Genomic DNA, 17,843 nt, shown 5'->3' on the forward strand with positions numbered 1-17,843 from the left:
ATTCTGGTCTGCAGAAAGAAAGGATAGCTAAAGGAAAGTTAAAAATTCATAGTTAACTATTAGGAAAAGATATGGCAATACTGGCTCTAAAATGTTATAGTTGTTTTTAATTTGTTCGTTTCCCATAAAATTAGGAAATAAAATTTACTCAACATGGAAGCCTGAAAAACCCTGATTTGCCTAAATGACGACAAGCTAATGCTTTCTATATGGAACCCTCATAACCAGCAAGTTAAGAGTAATAGACATATATAAATCACTTTCAAAACAGAGAAGTCGGTCCTGCCTGTTATCCAGACATTCTAAGAGTTCAACAACCTTCACGCATTATCCCAAAATTCACCTATATGCCACTAATGTAACCTGATTGTGTTGACCTCCTGGAGAAACACATACACAAACACACCAGAAATAAACATAATATTCCTTCTCATCAAAAAATTTCTAATCCAAAGGATTATATCAATTATAGGAGTGGTGCTTAGACTGTCACCTAAATGGTTGAACCAATTCAACAAAATATGTCTTACATAATGGGTCATATGCCAAACCACATCACCAAGGCATTGCATGATGAAGAAAAGTTCATTACTTTTCCCTATGGGTAGAAAGGTATTTTCAAAAGCAACTGTTTCTGTTATAAATTTGAGGCTATCTAGGGATTATCAATCAAATTTACAGACTTGAAGTCAGTCTCTGAAAACCCACTGAATTTTAGAGGAATCTAATTGAGGAGTCCATATGAAGAACTGTTCAGTCAAAGTCCATTGTTTCCACTACTGGGAGTAAATTAAAAGCTATAGAATGGGGCGGTGCCTGTGGCTCAGTGGGTGGGGCGCCAGCCCCATATGCCGAGGGTGGCGGGTTCAAACCGGCCCTGGCCAAACTGCAACCAAAAAATAGCCGGGCATTGTGGCAGGCGCCTGTAGTCCCAGCTACTCCGGAGGCTGAGGCAAGAGAGTCGCTTGGGCCCAGGAGTTGGAGGTTGCTGTGAGCTGTGTGATGCCACGGCACTCTACCGAGGGCCATAAAGTTAGACTCTGTCTCTACAAAAAAAAAAAAAAAGCTATAGAATGAAGCTCAATCCACACTACACTCTATATATTGATATTCTTCAGAAGCAACTACTTTTTCCAATAATTTATAAAAAGTAAAACAAGCAAGAAGTACCTTTTGAATATTCTCTAAGATCTTCCTTTCTACTTCAAATTGTTTCATCCAGCAATGTCGCTTTTCTTCCTCCTCTTGAAATTGCTTTTCTTCTTTCTCCCTCTGAGCTTTGAGAGTTTCATTCTCTTTGTGTTCCAGTTCTTTTTGTTTGTCTTGCCAAGCCTCAAAAGATTGTCTACATCTTTCTTCCACTTCACAGTATCCAAAATTTACATCAGCATCATCTACATTCAATAACATCATTATTCTTAAGATAAAACCTTATAAACTATTCAATTTAAATTATAAAAGTAATTTCAAAGTGAAAAAATATAAAAATATTACCAAATCAATAATATGCAAAAAAGAAAATACATTCTTGAATAAACATAGATATTCTATTGAAGTCAATAAAGAAGTCGTGTAAGTTGCCTTAATATATTCCACAAAATTTAATATAAAAATAAAATGTGTGAGTGTGTGAGGATGTGTATATGCAGTTAAGAAAAAGCTAAATGATATACCCCGTTTCCTCGAAAATAAGGCATCCTCCGAAAATAAGACCTACTTACAGGAAAGATAAAACATCCCCTGAAAATAAGACCTTAGCGCATCTTTGGGAGCACACCTTAAAATAAGACACTGTCTTTTTTTCAGGGAAACAGAGTAGTTAGATGTTTAATAAATTCAGGGTGGTTTAGAAGAAAAAAAATCATGTTATCATAAGGGTATTTGCACTAGACTGTTTACTGCAGTTCAATTTACAATCGCAAAAATGTAGAAACAGCCTATATGCCCACCAACCCAGGGATGTAGTAACAAGCTGTGGTATATGCATATCATAATAATACTATACAGCCATTAAAACAGATGGAGATTTACATTTTTTGTATTAACCTGGGTAAAGAATGAGTTGGAACACATTCTTCTTAGTAAAGCATCACAAGAATGGAGAAGCAAGAATCCAATATACTCAATTCTAATATAAAGGATCTAATACAAAATGGAGGGTAGGAGAATGCGGGGGGAGAGGTAAGAGGGAGTGGCCTGGGTGTGCTCCCACTTAATGGGCACAATGTTAGGGTGTATGGCACACCTCCTGGGGGAGAGACACAATTATAAGAGGGACTTTACCTAACAAATGCAATCAGTGTAATCTAATTCTTTGTACCCCCAATGACTCCAGAGCAATAAAAAAATAAATTCAGGGTAGTTAATCTATTTCAATCAGCTATACATTTAAATCAGGTTTTAAAGGAGACTTAACGAAAACTATGAGAATAAGAAAATAAATACAGCAAAGGCATAATATTTTTCAAACATTATAATTGTCTTTTTAAATGTCAAAGTCTTAATCTTTTTCACATAACCATAGATAATCACATAAAAATTATCAAAAACAGCAAAGAAGGAGAGTTTGACCTCCTCTGCTCCCATTTGGATTCCCTTTATTTCCTTGTCTTGCCTAATTGTATTGGCTAGAACTTCCAGCACTATGTTGAATAGTAAAGGTGACAGAGGACAACCTTGTCTCGTTCTAAGAGGAAAAGCTTTCAGTTTTAATAAAGTATTAGCTGTGAGTTTGTCATAAATAGCTTCAATCAGTTTTAGAAATGTGCCACCTTTGCCTATATTCTTCAGTGTTCTAATTAGAAAAGGATGGTGGATTTTACCAAATGCTTTTTCTGCATCTATTGAGAGGATCATATGATCTTTATTTTTGCCTCCGTTAATACGGTGGATAACGTTTATGGACTTGCGTATGTTAAACCAGCCTTGCACCCCTGGGATGAAACCTACTTGATCATGATGTTGATCCTATACTTAGAGAATCCCAAAGACTCAACTGCAAGACTCCTAGAAGTCATCAAAAAATACAGTAATGTTTCAGGATATAAAATCAATGTCCACACATCAGTAGCCTTTGTATACACCAATAACAGTGAAGATGAGAAGCTAATTAAGGACACAACTCCCTTCACCATAGTTTCAAAGAAAATGAAATACCTAGGAATATACCTAACAAAGGAAGTGAAGGACCTCTATAAAGAAAATTATGAAATCCTCAGAAAGGAAATAGCAGAGGTTATTAACAAATGGAAGAACACACCATGCTCATGGATGGGAAGAATCAACATTGTTAAAATGTCTATGCTTCCCAAAGCAATCTACCTATTCAATGCCATTCCTATCAAAATACCAACATCGTACTTTCAAGATTTGGAGAAAATGATTCTGCGTTTTGCATAGAACCAGAAAAAAACCCGCATAGCTAAGGCAGTTCTTAGTAATAAAAATAAAGCTAGCGGCATTAGCATGCCAGATTTTAGTCTGATTACAAAGCCATAGTGGTCAAGACAGCATGGTACTGGCACAAAAATAGAGACATAGACACTTGGAATCAAATAGAAAACCAGGAAATGAAACTAACATCTTACAACCACCTAATCTTCAATAAACCAAACAAGAACACACCTTGGGGGAAAGACTCCCTATTCAATAAATGGTGTTGGGAGAACTGGATGTCTACATGTAAAAGACTGAAACTGGACCCACACCTTTCCCCACTCACAAAAATTGATTCAAGATGGATAAAGGACTTAAATTTAAGGCATGAAACAATAAAAATCCTCAAAGAAAGCATAGAAAAGACACTGGAAGATATTGGCCTGGGGAAAGACTTCATGAAGAAGACTGCCATGGCAATTGCAACAACAACAAAAATAAACAAATGGGACTTCATTAAACTGAAAAGCTTCTGTACAGCTAAGGAGACAACAACCAAAGCAAAAGAGACAACCCACACAATGGGAAAGGATATTTGCATATTTTGAATCAGACAAATGCTTGATAACTAGGATCTATAAGAGAACTCAAATTAATCCACATGAAAAAAGCCAACAATCCCATCAATGGGCAAGAGACAGAAATAGAACCTTCTCTAAAGAAGACAGACGAATGGCTAACAAACATATGAAAAAATGTTCATCATCCCTATATATATGAGAGAAATGCAAATCAAAACCACCCTAAGATATCATCTAACCCCAGTGAGAATGGCCCACATCACAAAATCTCAAAACTGCAGATGCTGGCGTGGATGTAGAGAGAAGGGAACACTTTTACACTGCTGGTGGGACTGCAAACTTCCTTCCAGTACAACCTTTCTGGAAGGAAGTATGGAGAAACCTCAAAGCACTCAAGCTACACCGCCCATTTGATCCTGCAATTCCATTACTGGGCATCTACCCAGAAGGAAAAAAACCCTTTTATCATAAGGACACTTGTACTAGACTGTTTATTGCAGCTCAATTTATAATCGCCAAAATGTGGAAACAGCCTAAACGCCCACCAACCCAGGAATCGATTAACAAGCTGTGGTAATATGTACACCATGGAATACTACTCAGCTATTTAAAAAAATGGAGACTTTACATCCTTCGTATTAACCTGGATGGCAGTGGAAGACATTATTCTTAGTAAAGCATCTTAGTAAAACACAAGAATGGAGAAGCATGAATCCTATGTACTTCATTTTGATATGAGGACAATTAATGACAATTAAGGTTATGGGGGGGAAGGAAAAGCAGAGAGAGGGAAGGAGGGAGAGGGGTAGGGCCTTGGTGTGTGCCACACCTTCTGGGGGCAAGACATGATTGCAAGAGGACTTTACCTAACAAATGCAATCAGTGTAACCTGGCTTATTGTACCCTCAATGACTCCCCAACAATAAAAAAACAATTATCAAAAACATTATTGAGCAATCTAGTTTACCTGATAAAACATGTTCATCCAGAGGCAAGTCGCAGGGCTCAAGCTCAGGAGCAGAGGCAGGACTGGACGAGCTGGCTATACTTCTCATAAATTCTTCCTTTTCTATTTCACATAACATCTAAGGGGTTAAATGAGTACCAATGATTAGTGAAAGCCAAAATAGAAAGGAAGCTATCATTTTAAAAATACATTAAATATTTATATACAGACACCAAAAATTTTATTGACTCCAAACCTCTCTCAAATACAAAGCTATAGGACTCTGGCAATTTTTCTCTTTATAATGAATAAAAATATTTTTCCATGTAAGCAGACTATATTTTACCCTCCTTATGTTTTTCTAACTCTAATCAGTCTTTTATGTTAATACATAATATTCAATTAAATTTCCTGATAATCATTTCAAAAAATTTCTACTAATATTTTCTTTCCTCATATGAAAAAAAGAGAACTGTTCTTTACCTTAACTTGAATTATGTATAATCTATTTTAATCAATAACTTTCCATAATCATATTTTTACCATATTCTAATTAAAAAGATACAGTATATTGGGCAGTGCCTGTGGCTTAAAGGAGTGGTGCACTGGCCCCATATACCAGAGGTGGTGGGTTCAAACCCGAATCCGGCCAAAAACCGCAAAAAAAAAAAAAAAAAAAGATACAGTATATTTATTCCAGAGAAGTAGCTGTATGATCATTAAAGATTAATATTTCAAATTTGATTGTTACCAAAAAACAGAAAAGGCAAAGCACTCAAGGAAAAAGGGACTTATAAGTAATTTTCAATTTGTCAAACATTTTAGGGAGGAGAAATAGAGTTAGGTAAAAGGAGAGAAAGTTAGATAAAGTAAAGGGTGAAATGAGTCCCAAAAGTGAATCTACAGAAGGGATTTTTTTTTTTTTTTTTTTTTTTTTGTAGAGACAGAGTCTCACTTTATGGCCCTTGGTAGAGTGCCATGGCATCACACAGCTCACAGCAACCTCCCAACTCCTGGGCTTAAGCAATTCTCTTGCCTCAGCCTCCCGAGTAGCTGGGACTACAGGCGCCCGCCACAACGCCCAGCTATTTTTTTGGTTGCAGTTCAGCCGGGGCTGGGTTTGAACCCGCCACCCTCGGTATATGGGGCCGGCGCCCTACCAACTGAGCCACAGGCGCCGCCCAGAAGGGATTTTCTTTTAAATACATAATTTAGGTTTGAACTCAATGAAATGCTTTACTCTTTACTCTTACTTTAAGTGTATTTTTATTTTATCTGTTTCTAAAATACTATCAAATGAGCTTCTTATCTGAAGTTTCTACAGTGTTCAATCTCTCTGCTAAAATATAGTGCGTACCTAACAAAGGGTAGTCATCACTTTCCTCAGAGATTTGTTTAAAATCATGCAACATACTTCTGCCTTTATCTACATACACATTAAATTCCCAAGTATGAAAGGCTCAATTCAACATTTTTAATGTTCTTAAAGAATGAAATTTGAGTGGTTTTATATTATATGCAAAAAGAAACCATAAAATCAAAAATGATTTGCTTGAAAAATGAATTTTAAAATTTAATATACTCTAAATTAGTTAACCATCTTTTATAAAGGGAAGGAGAAATTTCTAACTGTAATAACAAATGTTGAATATTTACCTTCATTAATTGCCCTGGGCTTTCTTTACATTCAGTTGGTAACTCTATACTTAAACGCATATGATTATTAGAAACTTCTCCGAAATGACAGCCTATAGAAAGAAAAAAAATGTATTATAACTTCACATATTAGAAAATAACATGCCAAAATCTCAAACCCTTTCATAATTCTTCAATCTCAAATTCTACCAGAGTGTGTTCTTACTCAGAGTAAAGCAAAAGAACAGAAAAATAATGAAGAATAAAAGACAGAAGAAATCTATTATTTTTATTCTAAAACTAAAAGTGACAAATTTCTAAGATACTCTAATTCTTTATTATTTTAAAGTCAAATGCCTGAAGTTTAGATATGGCATACAGAATCACACTTTGCTTGATATTGCAATGAAACCTTGATCAGAAACTATCAAAGACTCAATGCTCCCTGCCACAATCTAGCAATATAAACTTGCACAAGATATTGAAAGCACTTTAATAAAAATAATAATTAAAAAGACTGTAATTACTAATATGGGGGAAGTAGAATTTTAATTCTTATTTAATTCTATTTTTTTAATTGTATCATCTTCTTATTTTGTACAGATATCTTAATAGTTATATTTTATCAGTTAATGTGTTATACCATGGTAAGCTTTCCTAATGCTAAACTATCTTTACAGAAGACCACTCTGCCAGTTAAGTGATCATTCATATCTATTTTCTAAGATACTATGTATTATTTCTTTGACACCTATTCACAATCTTCTGAGGCTGAAAATAAAAAAACAAAACAAAACAAAACAAAAAAACACCATTCCTTTGCAAATAAGGATTCTGAGAGTTATTTACATTCTCCCCATCAATATATTTGCACAGTCATTATTTTCATAAAAATATTATGTATACAATAGCAACTTCCAGTTTCTATCCCCTTACCTTGAATTTTTTCATAAAGGTTATTACTATTGAAATATTACATATTTAGTTACTTGTCTATTACTATTGAAATGTTAAACATATTTAGTTATTTGCCTACTTTTTGTCTCCCCACACTGGAAAATTATAATAGAAGAGCAAAATCTCTGCTGTATTTTCAGTATCTAGAACACACTCTGTCATAGAGTAGTATTTTCTAAATAAATATCTATGAATATCTACATTATAATTTATATTAATATTTGCATAAATGGCATTGAATTTTAATGATGACATTTTTATCTCATTTATATTTGTCTAAGTCATCTTTTTTAATGGGTGTGTTATTGATGAAACTGAGGTTCTGTTCAGCATTTAGGTTGTTTCCCTTCTCTTTATCAACCAAGCCATGATTAATTCTTACTAAATCCTTGATAATTTCATTATTCTTAGAATAACTCCAAGAAGCAAATTTACTCAGTGCAAGCAAATAGTACATTGTTAGATTTTTCATGCAAATGATTATATTTTTTTCAAAAAGATATATAATTGATATTTTAAAATTAGTCCCATGATTATTTTTCTTTAATGTAAAGTAATAGAATATCTGACATTAATTTAAACTGGAGAAACAAACTGCTGATATTTACTATTTACTAGAGATGTAAGAAAAGCAGCAAAAGAAAAAATACGAATCAACAAAAACCAATACTTCAACATACTTACAGCTATTATATTAGAAATACATTAAAGGCATACACATCTACACAGACAGAGATAAGACTTCCAGCAATCTTGTTTTCTAAATTATAAGCTATTCATACTTACAGAAAAATCATCTGCCAAGCAGATGAAAAGAGTACTTACTTAAAGCATCAGGCTCTTCCAGGTCCTGAAGAAAGATATCTTCAACAGTTTTACTCTTGTTCTTTAGGACGTTAATATAATAAACAACTGACTCTGGTAATTCGTCTAACTCCTAAAAATATGAATAAAAAAGGGAAGTGTAAAAGAGTTAATTATCAAAATCATATGGAAAATATTCCATTTTCATTGTACACCTAAAAAAATAAGCAAACCCTGGCAATAGTATTTAAATTGATTCTGAATGATACAAATAATTGTGAGACATCTTAATTAAGTCAGGGAGCTCTAAAATTTTATTCTTTTCTCCTTACGTATAAAAGTATAAAAATATGAAAATAAAACATTCTGGGGATTTCATATTCAAATAAAAAATTTAGCATTTGATATCTCATTTAAATTAACTCTGGATAGAAAGATATATTCACAATAAAGTAAAAATATTATTTTTTCTAAAAGTAATAGCTTTAGTGTAATCATAATTTTTAAAAAAGTGAAATTAGTTTTGAAAACTTAAAAAGTAAGTTATTTTGGAAAAAGCTTAGTTGAAAAAATTTTGAAATGATCAAACAAGGGAAGAAATTTGACCTCTTCAATATTTAAAAACATATTAGGCTATTAAGTATGAAATGTCTGATTTCCTTAAGTATTAAATTTGACAGTCAACGTCTCTGACATTTCACTATGACACTTCTTGTTTCATATTTATTGTGAATGTTGACCCTCCTCAAGTTTTGGCTTGTAATTATCTTCCAATTTTTTTTAGAGAACTTTTTGTGAAATTATCATAAGTCAAAAATTCATGTTATTTTCCAATATGGATTCTGTCATGGAACCAATGCAACATAGACAGTTCCAAATATCAACAATGTGTTTCAGAACAAGGCAGCTAACAAACACATAGTACGTCAATGGTTTCAGAAGTTCCATTCAGGTGATGTTATTTATTTTCTCTTATTTTCTTTTTATTTCAGATTAATACGAGGGTAGACATGATTAGGTTACATTGTTTGTGTTTGTTAGGTATAGTTCAAGTTGTAGTCTAGCCCTTCACCTAGGAAGTGTGTTGCATACTCTTACACTGCGCCCATTACGTGAGAGCTTACCCAGCCCTGTCCACCTCACTTGAATTTAATTGTGTTTTTGTATCATAAGGGGGTGTAGTTGTTTATGTATTGGTTTCATGTTAGTATTGCATACACGGGACACTTGATTTTCCATTCTTGTGGTATTTTACTAAGAAGAATGTTCTTCAGCTCCATCCAGATAAATGAGCTGCATAGGCAACCTGAGATCAAGGTGGATAACAATGAACTAAAAGCTCTAGTGGAAGCAAATCCACCTCAACCTACATGTGAATTAGCAGCAGGGTTCAATGTTATTCCTCTGACAATACTGGACCATTTAAAACAAATAGTAAGGGGAATGAGGCTGGATAGATGAGTTCTGCATTAATTAAACAAGCATCAGGAGAGAAATTGTCTCAAAGCTTGCCTTTCTTTGCTGTCATCACATAAAGGTGAAACATTTCTATACAACATTGTTACACGTGTTGAAAAATAAATTCTTTTGGACAACTGTAAGCATTCAGTACAATGATTGGATAAAGACGAAGTAAAACACAATCCAAAATGAAACATTCATCAAAACAGCCAATGGTGTCTGTTTGGTGGTCCAGCATGGTATTAGCCAATACAGCTTCATTAAACTTGGTCAACCAATTACAGCAGATGACTACTGAAAACAACTGGATGACATGACGAGAATGACTGTGATTAAACAGACATTGGTCAATATAGACAATGCTCTACCAAGTGTTCCAAAACAATGCTGCTCAAACTACAGAAGCTGGACTTGGAGTCTCTCTATCATCCATCATATTCACCAGATCTTGCACCGCTTGTCCACCGTCTTCTTTCAAGGAAAAGAACTCAATTCTAAAAATGCCGTGGGTATATGCCCATGGCATTTTTAGAATTGAGTTCTATTCTTCTTAGTAAAGTATCTCAAGAATGGAAGAAAAAGTACCCAATGTATTCAGCCCTACTATGAAACTAATTTGGGGCTCTCACATGAAAGCTATAACCCAGTTACAACCTAACAATAGGGGGAAGTGGGAAAGGGAGGGGAGGGAGGGGGGTGGTGGGTAGAGGGAGGGGGATCGGTGGGATCATACCTGTGGTGCATCTTACAGGGGTATTTGCGAAACTTGGTAAATGTAGAATGTAAATGTTTTGGCACAGTAACTGAGATAATGCCAGGAAGGCTATGTTAACCATTGTGATGAAAATGTGTCAAATGGTCTATGAAGCGAATGTATGATGCCCCATGATCATATCAATGTATACAGTTATGATTTAATAAAAAAATAATAAAAAAAATAAAAAAATAAAAATGCCGTGGAAAATGCCTTTAGAATTTCATTACCACTCATTCTCCAAGATTTTTCATTAACAAGCTACCATGAAGATAACAAAATTGTGTCGACAGTTGAAACACACACTTTGATTAATTGTTCTGCTTCTTGTTTGAGATATAGTAAACTAACCATTTGATTTGAAAGTGGTCATTTCATATGTAATGTCATAATAAAACTACAATTGGGAAAAAGTTAACCAAATAATGGAAAATAATAGCTAGCCTTGGATAGAGCGTGTGGTCAAGAACTAAAGATACAGATATGCACAAGCCATGTGACATTTTAAACAAGAAGATGTGGATTATTAACAAGAGACACTGGGAATATTAGGTATATATCTACAGCGAATTTTCAAATAAGATCTATATTTCATAACATGCCTGAAAATAAATTCTAGCTGGATTTAGAATTTTGGTATAAAAGAAAAATCCACGAATAAATTTTGTAAACATGTAAACATTTGGGAAAACACACAAATGAAAGGATAACTTTTTTGATTGAGTCACTATTTATATTGTTCTAAACATGTCATATAAATGTTTCCTTCATGTAATCTAATCATGTTTAAAATGCTCAAGATTAAAAGAGAAGAAAAAAGAATATATAGAAAGATAGACTATTTTAAATTGCACACAAACTTACGGTCATCCCATATGTGAATGTGTGTGTGTATATGTATAAAATCTCAATTGTACAAAAATGTGCATACACATTTGTGGAATTATATCTTCAATATACTTTTTATATTTAAATATGTCTACTTACATTGTTCAACAGTAATCCTATTTAAAAAATGGGATAATTATATCAAACATTTTTGAGAAAAGTAACATTTCTCCTAAAAAGCCTACTCCTGTTAAAACACTCAAAAGTGCAACCGAATACTTACTGTATCACTTTCATCACTCTGGGTTTCTGATTTTGAATCACTCTCAGTGTCACTTTCCTCCAAGGAAGAAATGTTAATTTTATCCAGTTCAGCTTCTATTTCAGCTATGAGTTTTGCATCATCATCTTCTGCCATCATTCCTCATAACAAACACTGAATCATTAAAAAAAATAAAGTAACTAATTATGTCACTAAAAATTGTGGGTTCTTTGACTTGGCATTATCAACCCAATATGCTCTATGTAAGCATGTTTTAATTTGATAAACTTGAATCACATATTATGATATATTGTACCATATAGTAAAGAACATTGCTTTATCTCTTTATTCATTCGTTCTTGGTTAAAATTGTGACTACAAGGTGAACAATTTACTATAATTCTTTTGTTTATTTAAGGGAAAGTTACTGGCAACGCAGTGGAAGAGTTTATTTTCTAGAATCTAGAAACTTCACAGCTACTGCTTATTGGCCTTTTGGCTGAGATCAAGTGTGAAGAAAATTCAAGATAAAACTCATCTTTGTGGGCATAATTAACATTATAATACTTTTGAACAGCTTGAGTATTTAGAGATTAAAATAATCATAAGAGAAAAAGGAACGTCTATGATATGATATATGTGCTTTTTTTTTTTTTTTCAGTTTTTGGCCAGGGCTGGGTTTGAACCTGCACCTCCGGCATATGGGGCCGACGCCCTATTCCTTTGAGCTGCAGACACCGCCCCTTACTTTCTATTATTAACTCAGAGTTCTATGAATGCTGCCAGAGATAGCTATATGTTTTGTTTTGCTTTTTTTTTTTGCCAACATAACATCTTGTCATGACTGATTATACATATCACATATTCCCAATGTTTACCTTTTTAAATCGTTAGTGCAGTACATATGGGTCAATCACCTAGAGGCTTAGCGTCAAAAGGTTAGGTTAGGGTTAGGGTTAGGGGACAAGTTTAAAGAACTCCACCCTTTCTAGCCTGTAAAAAAAAAAGGAAGGAAAATGTACTTTACAAAGTAACCATACATTATATATGAAAAAAAGAGGGGAAAAAAAGTGAAAGAGGCAATGAGGATGGGAAGAGGGAAGGAAGGAAAGAAGGGAGGACACGGGGAAGGAGGAAGGAAAAGGCACCCTGGAGAGTCAGGATGAATGGTCCAGGGTTCAGAGAGCTCCCCACGCCTCCGGAATGGAAGGGGGTCTCGAGGTTCGCAGACTCGCGCAGCACCCCCTCGGCCTGCAGTTTCTCCTTTCCTTAGAAGCCTTGACCCAGCAGAGAGGACCCAGCCCCGTCTGCGCTCCGCAGCTCTGAGCTGCCCCACAGGCCCCGACCCCCACACACATCCTGGCTCCTCACCCAACAGCAGGGAAGCTCCTCGTCCCCGGAGGGAGACAGCGCCCATGGCCGCGAAACAAAGCGTTACCATGGCAACAGCCAGTCCCAAGGCAGAGAGGCCGTTTCTCCCTACGGGAGCCTCAGTAGGACAAACAATCTCGTTTTTCATTGGCACGAAAGCTGCATCGTAGGGCCGGATGAAGAGTTTAACATTTTTTTCCAGGTGATTTTTAATACTTAAATGATTTGAAAATATTTTGGAAACTATTTAATGAAGAAATGACATTTTGTTATAATTGCCCAAGTATAAATAAACTGCTTAAATTGTGAGCTATGAAATTGTGTTCGCATCTAGCGAATGTTGAGTTGCCTATTTATACATTGCTCATTTTTCAAAACCTTCATCCTGAATAGTAATTTGTGAGTTCTGAAGGTATGGAGGATAAGCCAGAAATTTGTTTGTCTTCCACGACAACGGTTTCTTTAAAAGAAAAAATAAATAAATAAAACAAGCAATTATCAATTAGCGCCAATTCAAAACCTTCTAATTTCTTGGGCGTGTGGTGTGGCATATTTGAAAAATTCTTTTCTGGAATTCGTTTACTGTAAACATATTGATACACACTATTGTATCAACATTTGATACCCAAAATAAAATCTGAAGTTCTAAATACATGTCACGCTGCTTAATTTTAATTTAAAAATTCATCAAAGATGTACAAAATGTGAAATTTTATTTTAGGTAATAACATTTGATTTACTTTTGTTAAAGTTTGCAAACAAAACATTAAATTCTAAGAGGAAATGGCTAAGCAAAATTGTAAAGCTATCTGTGACACAGTAAGCTAAAAGCAAACATTTCCTTGAACCTTTGAAAGAAAATAGACTGCATTTCCTGGTAACGACAAACTTGCACAACACCAGCCTAAGAACTGATAATATAAAGAGAGAAATTAGTAGACTATAGATATTAAAAACACATTTACTAGTGCCTTCTTCAAGAAATATAATGATTTTTTAAAATAAACTCTACCTGGTTTCACATCTAACTAAATTTAAGATATTTTAATTATCAAAGTCTATGCTAAAATGCCACTTTTTCTGTTTTTATTTTTTCTTTATTACTGACTTACATAGACTATTAAAACTATCGCTTCTTTATCTGTTGGCTAAGATCAACTGCAAACTATTTAAAATGCTTAGGCTACCATATTATGTTGAAGTTCACATGTAAAAATTTAAGATTAATGTACTTGTGATTATCAAACTGTTTAGACTTCCAAAGTGATCAAATTCTTTATCAATTTCAAAAAATAAATTTAAATAATTAATTTTAGTAATTATAATTAATAACTAATTTTAAAAATAATATCTAAATTGCTTTTCTTCTTATAGATTGGCTTGTCAAACAAACTGACAGCGACAAAGGAAAAAAAATTGAAATACGTTCTGAAGATAAATTTATCCATGATGATAGATCTCTTACGTACTCCTGTTGCGTTTTTACTTTGGAAGAAAACTGACAACTCTATAAATTAAACATATTTTAACTAGAATATTACTAATCAAAAAGAAACAAAATGCAGCAATTACTTAAAACAGATATAGATGATAAATCAATTTAACTCGAAAATATTGTATTTACTGTGTAGACAGTAGTGGAAATTCCTTTAATTGCAATTTTCCTAGGGATACCATTTAACTTGAGTGGGATTTTTTCTTTTTTGTTTTGTATATGTAACTTGATTTAAATTTTGAAAATCATTTGCAAGTCTGATTGATTTAAAGCCTGTTGCTCTAACACTACACATTTTCTTCAGAGAATATGTAATATTAAGAGAATGAAAGAAAGAGAGAGAACTGATTATTCTCTGTTATCTGGAAGAAATAATATTTCTTTGAAAATGCTGTTTGAATGGCGGAACCATTTTAGCTTAATAGGATTTTTCAACAGCTGCTTTATTTTTCTTACGGCAATGATATAATTTAAATATTCCAGGAATAGCATTGTAGCACACAGAATGGCTGTATAGCAGATTTTGTTCATTTGGTTTGTTTCATTTTCTTGAAGCAAGGTGATCCTGGATTAAGGTCCTTTAATAAGTGGCTCGTAGTGCCACACATTGGAATCTTAGATGTCCACTTGTGTTGTTTCACTTGGAGTATCTCAAACTTTCGGTTCCCTTCTTGACCCTCTTTGTCCTTCCTCCCTGCAGTTGATGTGACCACCTACTTCACAGGAAAATCAGAGTTTACCGCTTTCCCGCATCCTCACGCGTGCATCACGACTATTACCACTTTAAGATGTGATGAAACGAGATTCATAGCTACCGTCTGTTACAGTTAGGCCCTGAGCAACGTAATTTACAAACATAATTTCATTTAATTTTTCAGGACATCCCTTTAAGATATCTATTATCATAATCAACATTTACAGATAGTGACACTGGAGCTTGCCAAGGTTATGGAAAGAATGGTTTATATCTCTGAGTTCCAATCTCAGCTCTGCCACTTTTTAACTGGGTGACATCAGAGAAGTATTTTACCTTCCTGAGTCTCATTCCTCATCATTAATCCTGGGATAACAGGATAAAAATGACTAATTTGCAATATTTGAATGATCGAGGAAATCAATAAAAATGACACAGTGTAGGGTATGGGATAGTGGTAAGAGTTCACTTCAGTTCTGTAGGCTTTAAGTTCAATTTCCATCTTTGACCCATTCTACCATCTCAGCGCTGGCAATTGTACTCCCTACTGGGTCTCTCATATCCTGGTACTGTTCTCCATCCCCGTGGCTATCTTGCCATTTAGATTACATTCATCTCTTAAGAACTAGTGCATTAGCTTTGTTAATCATCTCCCTATCTTAAGTGTCTTTTCTAATTTAGCTTCCACATTGATGCCAGAATATGGCTCCCCATTACCTTCAGAAAAAAAAAAAAAAAGAACTATTTAGCAAATCATAGATGATCCATCATAATCTTTACTGAGTGTACTTCTCTACACTTACTTTTCACCCCTTGCCGCTCTGACCCATGCCTCCTTACAGCTCACTGGAGAGCTTGTAAACATAGGGTCCCATCTGTCTTGAATACTTCCTACCTCTATTCTGTTCTTGTCTTGTTAATTATCTTTCAAGGATCATCTCAAAATTATCTTCTCTGTGAAAGTTCACTCTTCCCTTTATTCCCTGTCCCAACTCCAACACATAATTCAGGGGTGGCCACAGGTTTTAATATTTGATCTCGTGACATGTTTGGACTTCTCATTTTGTGCTCCCATCACATGGCACTGAAAAAGAACGTAAAAACAATAACAAGCAGTTAGAGTTTATTTAACTAGTAATTAGGAATAGGTGAATTATCGGAAGTTGCCCATCCCTGTAGCACTGTGCCATTAACAGGTATCTCTCCTAGGCAGCGCCTGTGGCTTAGTGGGTAGGACACCAGCCCCATATACCAAGGGTGGTGGGTTCGAACCTAGCCCCAGCCAAACTGCAGCAAAAAAATAGCCGGGCGTTGTGGCAGGCCCCTGTAGTCACAGCTACTCAGGAGGCTGAGGCAAGAGAGTCACTTAACACCAAGAGCTGGAGGTTGCTGTGAGCTGTGATGCCGGGCACTCTACTGAGGGTGACAAAGTGAGACTCTGTCTCTAAAAAAAAAAAAGAAAACAAGAGAAACAAGTATCTCTGCTGTTAAACCATTAAATAAATAGTCAGGAACTAAACAGAAAAAACACAAACAAATTTTTTGTTTTTACTGAAGAGAATATAGACCTCTCACACTACAAATATTTAAACAAGAACTTCACTAACTTATTGTATATCTCTGTTTGATTACATCTCTGTTTTCATTGCATGGTTTTCAGTATGTGGGTGTTGTGGCTGAAAAGACCAGTATGTGACCATCTCTTCTAACATTCTGTGTAAACATGGCTATGGGCTCCTTTGGCTTGTTGCCTGGACACCTGTTTTGTTGTATTCTAACTCTTTGACCTTGAACGCAGTTTTGGAATTACCATAAACACCCTCCTTACCAAGTTGATCTTTGTGACATGTAGCATCATGCAAGAAATGTTTCCCTCTATTGCTTTCCACGAGATCATGTTTTGGTTACCTTAGCATTTTGCATAAGTTTGCTCTAAAAAGTTCAAATTCATTTTTGTGTGTTTTTTTAAATTTTAACTATTATAGGTACATAATAGTCGTGTATCTTTCCAAATTATTTATTATATTATTCCCTACCATCAAACCTCTGCCCACTTCTTTCTATAGACAATTCCTATTTCCTTTCATTCAGTCCTGTGACACTGGTTCTCTGTGGATGACGTCTGGTGACGTCTGCATAACCTACGCTGCCCATGCATTTGCATTCCATTTCCAGTTATGACACATAACCACCCAGATACCTTTGGTCACTTCCAACTCAATATTAAGTACTAAGTTTACAAATTTAATACTTCTGTATGGGAATCCTTCTGATCACCTTTGATTATTTTACATAGTAAATCACATTGAAATTTTAGTCCTCTTTCTGTTTTAGTAATTATCTTTTATAATTGCCCTTTCCTAATTGGTGGACTTTGGGTTTGGCCCTCCCCACTCTGAATCACTTCTTTCCTTCACCCTAGGCATATAATTGTCTCCAACTATGGCTGAGTGTTGCCATGGGACCAAGTCAGTGTCTATGCAGTATGAATGGAAGTGTCTGGCTTCCAGCTCACTTGCTTAAAAGAGGCTGCCTGAGTTTGTCTTCTGTTCTTTTCCACTAACTATAAATTATGGCACCTGGAGCTGTTTTGGGAGCCCCCTTATTGAATAGTCCAGAGTTAGCCCCATGTTTTATGGTGATTTCCTAGAAAGGTGTCATCACCCACTTGGACTAAGAG

General features: G+C 34.8%; 1 protein-coding gene across 1 annotated transcript in view; it reads right to left on the reverse strand.

Moving 5' to 3' along the window:
- LOC128582307 (ALX homeobox protein 1) overlaps window positions 1-12,597 on the reverse strand; it is a 234,209-nt gene extending 221,612 nt beyond the window's left edge. The window contains exons 1-6 of the mRNA XM_053586068.1: window positions 12,482-12,597; window positions 11,625-11,777; window positions 8,320-8,431; window positions 6,559-6,650; window positions 4,924-5,041; window positions 1,171-1,394 (exon numbers count right to left, since the gene is read on the reverse strand). Coding sequence (XP_053442043.1) covers window positions 1,171-1,394; window positions 4,924-5,041; window positions 6,559-6,650; window positions 8,320-8,431; window positions 11,625-11,762 — 684 coding nt within the window. The 5' untranslated portion in view covers window positions 11,763-11,777; window positions 12,482-12,597. The remainder of the gene's footprint in view (window positions 1-1,170; window positions 1,395-4,923; window positions 5,042-6,558; window positions 6,651-8,319; window positions 8,432-11,624; window positions 11,778-12,481) is intronic.
- Window positions 12,598-17,843: the final 5,246 nt, after the last annotated feature.

The sequence above is a fragment of the Nycticebus coucang genome, chromosome 3 (assembly GCF_027406575.1).
Source record: "Nycticebus coucang isolate mNycCou1 chromosome 3, mNycCou1.pri, whole genome shotgun sequence".
NCBI lineage: Eukaryota > Metazoa > Chordata > Mammalia > Primates > Lorisidae > Nycticebus > Nycticebus coucang.